This window comes from Lineus longissimus, chromosome 14, assembly GCF_910592395.1.
Source record: "Lineus longissimus chromosome 14, tnLinLong1.2, whole genome shotgun sequence".
NCBI classification, from domain to species: Eukaryota; Metazoa; Nemertea; class Pilidiophora; order Heteronemertea; family Lineidae; genus Lineus; species Lineus longissimus.
Genome location: NC_088321.1, coordinates 4,476,682 through 4,487,063, shown reverse-complemented (window position 1 = coordinate 4,487,063; position 10,382 = coordinate 4,476,682). Strand labels below are relative to the sequence as shown.

General features: G+C 43.6%; 1 protein-coding gene across 1 annotated transcript; it reads right to left on the bottom strand.

Moving 5' to 3' along the window:
- Window positions 1-5,095: 5,095 nt before the first annotated feature.
- Window positions 5,096-8,792, bottom strand: LOC135499198 (uncharacterized protein K02A2.6-like). Its single transcript, XM_064789861.1, has 4 exons — window positions 7,937-8,792; window positions 7,494-7,793; window positions 6,655-7,387; window positions 5,096-5,576 (listed from the first exon to the last, which is right to left on the bottom strand). The coding sequence occupies exons 1-4, from the start codon at window positions 8,790-8,792 to the stop codon at window positions 5,096-5,098; spliced, it is 2,370 nt and encodes a 789-aa protein (XP_064645931.1).
- Between the last annotated feature and the right edge of the window lie 1,590 nt (window positions 8,793-10,382).

Below are 10,382 nucleotides of genomic sequence, written 5' to 3'. Positions count from 1 at the left end.
AAGATTTGATAACGGCGCTAAATAGACAGAAACCAGTTCAGTGGAGCGGTGATTTTCGAGGCTTCTCACGTGGGGCCAACACGTAGCCATAAAACTGAGACACGGCGCAAGGAGGATACCGCGGTGACGTCACATCACGTGATCACATCCCATACTACTGATCGCTATGGCCAATCAGATTCAGTCTACTGACAGCATCAGCACTGAACACATCTCCACGTTTCACTGTCGGGTGCGCTCCTGTACACAAAAACACCAATAGGCATGAAATATTGCAATACTTAGCATGGATTCTTCCTGTGTAATATTAAATTTACAGAGCATATTAACTTCCACGAATAAAAAAGACGTTTGGCGTGGCCAAAGGGCGGAAATAATGTCTCCGCTAAAATACACTACGAAATACACTAGGCAATGCACTACGCGATACACGGTAGAGATGCAGTTGAGTTTGTTATTGTTTTGACTGAGAAGCCCACCCATATAATAATGTTTTCATGAAGTATGAACTCATTTCTGTCTTATACAACTCTAAGAACAGTCAATTTGTCCTTAAATCATCACCGAAACCGCGATATCCGCAGGAAGATTTCGTTCTAGTGTCCGAAAATGCATGCTCTTACAGGGGCGCTAACTCGACAAATAGAGGGGATCTATTGGGATCTATGCGAGTTTTTTCGGTCCTACAGGTCTCGAACTTGTAAAATATGTAAGTATGCCTCCAAATCCCATTATGATAATGAAGAGATTGCCCCATATCTCGGAGACTGTTTTGAAACTATCGCTAATTTTGAAAGATTGGTGCCCGGCTATTTGGTTTGAAAAACCCTATTTTTCCCCATCAAAACAGCACTTTTCATTATTCAAATGATAACTTATTGTCTGAAGACTTATTTCACAGCAGAAAAGTAATAATAACTCTGATTTGATGCGAAAAATCTAACTTTCTTTGATGACTTGATTTTCCCTTGGCCGTGGATCGAGTTTGTTTACAATATGAAGCGCCATCTTCGAAAAGCCGTGACGTCACCGCGGTATCCGCCTTGGACACGGCGAAGCCATTTTGATGGACGGCCCGTGTCCACTGGGTGCGTTATTACGTGCGTTATCATGCAGCGCACTGGGCATATGTAACGCGTTGCGTAATACGGGCGTAACACTATGTCCATTGGTCTGCATGCCTTCCTTGATCCCTTTCCACAGCAATGGCGACGGACTCTAGCGAATCAGATACCGAAGAGATTTTGCTTCTCTACGCCTTTCATAGGCGCCAGAAGCGAAAAAGGAGACACGATTACTGGGTTCACGATCTTTGGATGGACCGGGAAAAATACGGGGAGTACTACCACCTCATAAAGACCCTCTTGAGCTATGAAGATAAATTCTTCCAATATTTCTGTATGACAACAGCCCAATTCCATGATCTCCATGACCTCATCAGAGATGATATAAGAAAATTAACAACATACTTCCGCAAGCCCATTGGTACAGAAGAACAACTATCTATTTGTCTAAGGTAACCTATAATAACCTATAATAATTGTACTTCTATACTAGGCCCAAACTATTAATGAAATGATGGATTCCATATTTTGCTACTTTCTAGTCGGAATGATTGATGGCAAAGACAAATAATCGTCATCAAAATCAATGCCACTATTAAAACCAGCAGTAGAGAGAGACTGACGAAGAAAATTACTAGTACTGTAACTTGGAGGCCTGGTATCTGATACATTGCTGGAAAACCTGACAGTATCATCAATTCCGATATCCCAGCGTTCAGATGGACTTTGTGAGGCATTTGCATACATATACTTCATTTCCAATTCATGAACCATGCCATGAATCTTGAATTTCAATTCAGATTGTGCGAGTGATGGGAGCTTATTGATGGTGGATGACATAGATCGCATAAAAATATCAGTATCTGTTTCCTTTTCTACAGGGGCAGTATCGAGTTCAATTTGTTTGCGTACAAGAGCTTTCTTCGTTTTTAATTGCAGGAAGTCAGTCATGGCTTCCTCAAACACTAGAGTCGTTTTGGCATTCTTCCGCTTCTGGCCGGGTTTCGATGCAATTGAACTGGTTGGTTTATCAAAATGTTCATCAGTGGGTTTTAGCTTCAACAGGGGTAGAGCTGTTATCCCCTCGTCCGATGATTCAGCCTCCTTTCCGGTGTCACGTGACATACATGAATAGTCTTCTTCATCTTGATCTCCAATAGGCCTACGGTCACCACGCGTATAATCTTGGTCTTGGCTTGATATGTTAGACGCAGTTCTGGAAAAAAGTATCATTTTCAGTTAGGATTGCTTGTGCGCTTGGCGCTGTTCCATGTAATGAACACTTCAACAGCATTTTCTAAGTACAGTATTGACAGATTTAAAAAAAAATAGATAGATTGCTTACGTTCTCTCCTGCAGAAATGGAATCAGAAATTCCATTATCCCACCAAATTTGTATGGAATAGACGACCACTTGGCCACTATTCGTTTGGTTTGCGTTCCTGTTACTCCGCAGATTGCTTTGTTTTGCTTCTTTCTCTGAAAGTAAGAACATTTATTACAATTTTTCTTGCTTTTCTCTGCAGGTTCTTGGCAACAGGCGACTCGTACATCACAATCTCATTCAGCTTCAGAGTTGGAATCAAGACGGTTTCGCGAATCGTGAATGAGACGTGTGAAGCAATTTGGAATCGTCTGCAGCCTATTTTCATGCCGCAACCCACACTTCAGCAATGGGAGGATATTGCAGCAGGTTTCTGGTCCAAATGGCAATTTCCCAACTGCATTGACCCCATTGACGGGAAACACGTCCTAATATTCGCACCAAAGAATTCAGGAACCAAGTTCTTCAACTACAAGAAGACATTTTCCGTCGTTTTACTGGCTCTGGTGGACCACCGATATTGCTTCGTCGCGGTCGACATAGGTTCGTTTGGTTCGAATAGTGATGGGGGCATTTTCAAAAACAGTGCGTTTGGGGAGAAACTGGCACACGGAGAACTGGACATTCCAGAGGACAAGGTTCTCCCAGGTGGTGAAGAACTGGGCATCCCTCCTGTTCCACACGTGATAGTGGGTGATGAAGCCTTTCCTGCCCAAGAGCATCTGGTTCGCCCGTTTCCAGGATAGAACCTATCGTTGCAGGAAAGGGTCTTTAACTACCGCCTCTCCAGCGCCAGAAAAATCTCGAAGAACGCCTTCGGCATTCTTGCAAATCGTTGGAGGCTGTATCACCGGAAAATACCTCTTCAACCGGAAAACGTGGATGGAGTGATGAAGGCAACATGTGTGCACCACAATATGCTCCAGATGAGAGGCATCCCAGTTCCTCCACCCCAACGACAAGTGAAAGCAAGTGGTACCAGGCCACTGGGTGAGGGAGAAGAGGTAGAGGATGAAGACATCCTGGATGATATCCTGAGGAGACTAGGAAAGCTGAAGGGAAGACCACCTCTGGAGGGCTGGCAGTTCACGCGGCATTCAAGAAGTACTTTGTCTCAGGTGTCGGGTCTGTACCCTGGCAGTATGACAATCTCATGGCCATTGCAAAGTGTGATATTTGTAACGTAAGTGGGAGAATGTAACTAACAACACAACACTGTAATGTAGTATGGTGGTGGAGACAACTATATTTGTTACTGCGTACTAAAGTAGTAATGTTATACAGGGTGTCGCAATATATACATATACACAATATATTACACTGCTCTCTTTTAAAAAGAAATTGCAAGCATGCAAATGAAAATTGCTAAGCTGCAAACCTTTGTCCCACTTTACAAATCCATTCTCTGGACTGGCTTCACTGTACGTAAAGATCTCCTTAAAAATGGTTTAGGACTTGGAAGCATTTGTCCACTGGGTGTGGCACTTGTTTCTGGTTCGGCAGTGGGACCAGATTCCTCTGGTACAACAGAATGGGAATCGGATGGAATATCCAAAGAATCTGGGACCACTGTCTCAACAGCAACAGGTGTTGGAGACAAACTTGTCTCCGAGATGTCGATCAGATCATGCGCATGCATCAAATGATCGGCATGGACCAACCTAGTACGGCTTTCGACATTGACCAAATAGTTCCTCGAACCTCTTATGGCAACAATAACACCTTGCTGCCATTTCTCAGTTTTCAACATGGTCCTGGTATTTCGAACTCGAACCATGTCATTGACTGCAAAAACCCTCTCAACCTTGGATTTATCATGCTGCAGTTTCTGACCTTCTTGTCTTTTCTCAACCTTACCAGAAAGATCTGGTTTGACTAAACTCAACCTAGTTCTAAACAACCTCTTAGTCATCAGTTCAGCTGGAGTTACCCCATTAGTACTATTGGAGTACACCTATACCTAAACAGGAAATCGGCTATGCGGTGTTTAATCGAGCGGTCAGTTCCAACACTTGCTTAGTAAAGGCTTCCTTTACCAATCTTACCGACCTTTCTGCTGCACCATTTGATGCAGGATGTACGGAGCCACTGGAGTATGCTTAACGCCATTTCTGGTCATGAACTGAGCAAACTCACTTGAAATAAACTGCGGCCCATTATCAGACACTAGTTCCTCTGGAAGGCCATGCTCAGCAAAAATGAGCCTGAGCTCGTCAATCGTTTTGTCAGCCGTGGTACTATGCATCAGTTTTACACCTACCCACTTGGAATGACTATCCACTAATATCAGATAGAACTTGCTGCTTTCTTCATAAAAATCTACGTGAACTCTTTGGAATGGTCTAGTTGGCCATTTCCATGGATGCAATGGCAACCTTGCTGGTGCTTGTCTAACACTTTGACACACACTACAACATTTTACTTTTGACTCAATTTCGTTATCAATGTTTGGCCACCAAACATAGGCCCTGGCCAACCCTTTCATGCTACAAACACCAGGATGCTCCGAATGGAGTTCATCCAGCAACTGCTCCCTAAACTTTGGAGGGATAATAACTCGGTGCCCCCACATGAGGCACCCCATTTCACATGACAGCTCATTTCGTTTCAAAAAGAATGACATGAGGTAATCTTGGTGACACTTCTCAGGCCAACCTGTCATTACAAGATGATACACTTTGCTCAAGATTGGATGATGTTTTGTCTCTCACTCTATGTCGTCAGCAAGTATAGGAAACCCTTCATCAACCATCTGAACATTATACAATCTTCCTTCAGTCCCTTCTTTACACATCTGGGGACATGGTAATCTCGATAACGCGTCGCAGTTAGCATGCGCTGTGCCTTGACGATACTCTATGTCGTATTCATAGGCAGAGAGTACGAGTGCCCAACGTTGCATTCTGGCAGCTGCCATAGTTGGAACACCCGTTTTTGGGCCAAGTATGACCACCAAACACTTATGGTCGGTAAGCAACGTGAACTTCCGGCCATAAAGAAAATCATGGCATTTTTTTACACCAAAAATGATGGAGAGGGCCTCGCGCTCTATTTGTGCATAGTTTTTTTCACTTGCACTCAGCGTCCTTGAAGCGTAGGCAATTGGCCTTTCTTCCCCATTGTCCATGATGTGACTCAACACAGCACCAACACCATATGGTGACGCATCACATGCTAACTTGACGGTTCTGTTTACATCGTAGTGAACTAACAACTTTTCACTGGTAAGACACTGCTTTCAAACCTCGAACGCTTCTTTGCACTCTTTGGACCATTTCCAACCTACATCCTTTTTTAACAGGGCATGCAATGGTGCCAACACTGATGCAAGATTTGGCAGGAATGAGTGGTAGTAGTGGGACCTGGTTTGATGTAAATATGCTGAGTAAAAACGATGAAAAGACCGAATTGATGCTCTTTGCATCAACACATTCACTCAAGAAAATTGACCATGTGGTTCTTAAAGTTGGTGACACCCAAATTACATCTTCGAGTAGTGTGCGCAACCTCGGTGTCATGTTTGACACTAGCTTAACCTTGGAGCAGCAGGTAAACAGTGTTTGCAGGTCAGCTTACAATCAGCTAAGACTCATTGGTCAAATCAGGCGTTACCTCACCAGGAATGCTACCAAGTCACTGGTTCATGGGCTAGTTATGTCACGCCTTGACTATTGTAACTCGTTGCTCTGTGGTGTCACCAAGGCTTTGTCTGACAAGGTGCAACGTGCCCAAAATACCGCCGCGAGGATAATCACGCGTACTGCGAAATTCGCCCACATATCGCCAGTCTTACGTGAACTGCATTGGCTGCCCGTTGTCAGTCGGGTAAATTTTAAGATACTTCTGCTAGCTTTCAAAGCCATGCGAGGACAGGCCCCAAGTACCTGTCTGACTTTTTAGAGATCCGTCAGTCACGGCGGGTACTTCGATCAGCAGATACCATCTCGCTAGTGCTCCCGCGCACACAGTCTAGATTTGGCGAGCGTACATTCCAGTGTGCCGCAGCAGCACTCTGGAATGACCTCCCTAGTAATATTCGAAACGCGGACTCCATCACAACTTTTAAGACACTCCTGAAGACCCACCTTTTTTCAACAACATTACGAACATTAGAATTGTTTATTGTTGTCAAAGACTATATACTTCTTATAGAGACTCTGTTTTTGTTAAGCGCCTTTGAACGGCCCAATATAGGACTGATAAGGGCGCTATATAAATGTGATACATAGATAGATAGATAGATATTGTATCATTCCCAGAAAATACCTCAGCTGCGACACATTTTCAGGAGCTGGAGCCTGCTTCACTGCTTCAATGTTAGACTCGAGAGGCCTTAGCCCGTCACCACTGTAGGTGAAACCTAAGTACACCACACTAGGCTTCATGAACGTACACTTTGGCAGATTAAGATGAACATTGTGCTTGTGCAACCTTGCAAAAACCTGAGCCAAGATCATCAGATGTTCATTTGTGTAATTTCCACCAATCAACATGTAGTCCTGCTTGCACACAACCTTTGGAATGCCCTGAAGAATTTGATCCATTTTGGATTGGAACATTTTAGATGCAGACTTTACACCATATGGTAACTTGGTATACCGGTACAGACCCTTGTGGGTATTGAGGGTGAGATATTTCTGACTCTCATCATCTACACTTAGTTGAGCATAAGCATGCGAAAGGTCGAGTTTGGTGAAAACTTTTGACCCACACATTTTTTGGAATAGGTCCTGAGTTGTTGGAAGACTAATTTGCTCGTCTTCGACTGTCAGATTTATAGTGACTTTGTAGTCACCGCAAATCCTCACAGTCTTGTCCGCCTTGGGGACAACAACAATGGGACTGGCCCACTCAGAATGGTCAATTTTCTCAAGTACCCGATTTTTCTCAAGCTTATCTAACTCTGTTTCAACCCTATCTTTGATAGCATAGGGAACCCGTCTGGCATCATAAAACACTGGCTTTGCATCCGCTTTCATGCGAATGTGGGCTTTGAAACCTGTCATGCCATTATAACTAAGATAAAAGATGACTGTGCTGCCTCAACAACAAATCTAACCTGTCTTTGGCACTTGCACTAATACCCTCAGTATTACCTGACTTACTCTCACACTCAGTGTTAACTGGTGCCTTGTCAACCGCAAACATTTCACCCCAGTCTAACTTGAGTACCTTAAGCCAGTTCCGACCTAACAATGTAGGCTTGCCTGGGTGGTCAACTACAACCATGGGCAAACTAGCCCTCAGACCCTTAAAAACAACCTCGGTGGCAAACTGACCACAAACTTTGATGACATCACCAGTGTAGGATTTCAACTTGACATTGGAATTTTCCAGTTGTACCTCGGCAAAATTTGCCAAGTAGTAATCTTTACTCATCACAGAGTAATCAGCAGCAGTATCAACTTGCAATTTACACAGTTCATTGTTCATGCCAACCTCAACACTGTAGCACTTAGTCTTCTCGTTTTCCACGGCAGAAACAATGCCATATATACCGAGATAATCGCCAGAATCTTCAGCGAAACCATTATTATTTTGGACCCACCAGTTTTCTTTTTTGAAAAGTTCCTTGAACTGTTCTTTTCATATCGACTGCTGCTGGCACTTTGAGTTACTGCTTTTGACTTGCAGTATTTTGCAAAGTGTCCAGATCTTTCGCACTTCCTACACATAACATCCATGTGAGGACAGTTTGTCGCTAGATGGTCTTTGCCACACCGAAAACATGCGATGACACGAGACTTCCCACGACCACCGGAACTATCACCAGAACAACTGGTTCGCGATGATCCACCAAACTTTTGAACTTTGCTGACAGTGCCGGTACTACTGCCACCGCTGCCAGGCCGCATCTCCTTTGCTTGCTTGCTCGACATCTCCATAGCAACAGCTATTTGCGTAGCACGTGCGAAAGTCAAATCAGCCGTTTTCAACAACTTCTGAATTCTCGTATCTTGTAGACCACACACGAACTTGTCCCTTAGAGCCCGATTCAGGTAGTTCCCGAAATAACAATAAATAGAAAGTTTCCTGAGGGCCAACACATAGTCATTCACAGACTCTCCAGATTTCTGCTTTTCAGAAATCTCGAGTGGAGGCGGATTGTAATGTGCTCTCAGCTGGTTGAAAATCTCTGCAGGTTCCATGTCGCTCGGTTTTCCTGGAGCCACAAGGTTCCGGAGTACAGCATAGAACTCGGGCCCAACTTCGCTAAGGAATATTGCCTTTTTCCTTTGCACAACCGCAGCTCTAGCTGCTATTTGATTCTCAGTCTTACCAGGCAGTTCTATTATATTGTTGGCTAAGAAAAACATATCCAATCTCTCTGCATACGCATCAAAGGTCTCTTTTGAGTGATTGAAGGCACCTACGGCCCCAATGTACGCATGTGCACCAGCCATGGTGTACAGTTTCCGGATAGTTTTCTATTCTCGGACAAACAGTTTCTTCACAATTCTCTTTTCTACACACTTACGTCGGAAAACAAAGACTCTTACTCCGTTTTCCAATAATTATGATGATTTATGCAGTGCATAATCAACCAGGATCTAGTCCTAAGAAAGCCAGATTGCTCAAACAAGTCTTTCAGTGTCCAATGGATGCTCTGAAGACAACAAAGGAATCTGTTCTTTCACAAACGTGGTCTTGCCACTCGAATTTAATCTGTCGACATCCACACTAAACAATGTTCGTAATTACGAAATTTCAGCTTCAAATTGTTCTTGACAATCTAAGCAAACTATTTGCACGGTCCTTTTTTTGAAAATCATCGTCGCCAATGTGATATTTGTAACGTAAGTGGGAGAATGTAACTAACAACACAACACTGTAATGTAGTATAGTGGTGGAGACACCTATATTTGTTACTGCGTACTAAAGTAGTAATGTTATACAGGGTGCCGCAATATATACATACTAGCATTGTACCCGTGGCGCAGGCAGGTTCAAATGGGCTATACCTTGAATAGATTGAATTGCAATGGAAATCTAATGCAATATCAAAGGAGCCATATCGAAGAGACAAATTAAACCAACCATTTTTCCACAAACTCGGACCTAGCTGTGGCGTGCTGTATGCGTGCATATAAAAGTATATTAGTTGGTCCGATAGAGATGATGAGGCAATGCCTCGTTCCTTAGTCAGCAATATGCGCGTTTTTATACGGAGAAGAAGGAGTACCCAGATAGGCCTTCACATGTCGGTCTCCAAATGGCTAAAACCAATTGCACTATCACTATATAACTTTAAAACGCGTGCTCCTCCTACATGCAGCAAGGTCTCGGGCAAGGCACTTACTCGACAGGCAAGCTAGAAGTTCAGCACCGTGAGCAGCTCCTTGATAAGGCCATGCCAAGTTCAGAGTGCCTCTTCAGATACACCAATCAAGTATTGAAAGCTGTGGTGAGCACATAAACAGACCATGGTAACCTTCATTTGAAAATCCCTTCATAATCAAGGGCTAGCTCTGGCTAACACAGCACCCATAGACAATAGACCACCAATTTGACCCCAGCTCCTTACTGCGGGAAAACCCAAGTCAAGCAACCAAAAGTACCAAAAATACATTTTTGTTTACATTTGAACTGGACACATATTTTTGTTTACAATTTCTTTCCCCGCGAAATCTCGAAGATCAGGTGACCTGCAATCGTGGATTGAAAATAACATTAACCTTAGTTCAGCTGGTCAACAGGTACAGGCTGTTCCAATCATCCCCCTACAGCCAGCTGTTCAGCAGGTAATGTTGGCCACCCCACAGGGAGTGCAGGTAATTGATTAAGCCCCTGCATAACTAAACAGCAATGACTTGGCTTCTGTGAGTGGTAAGGAGTATTGACAGTGTCCGATTAAAAATCCCTCATTACTGCTCCGCTGAAGGAAATTACTGCGGGAAAACCCAAGTCCAGCAACCAAAAGTATCAAAATACATTTTTGTTTACATTTGAACTGCACACATGCGTTTGTTTACAATTTCTTTCCCCGCGAAATC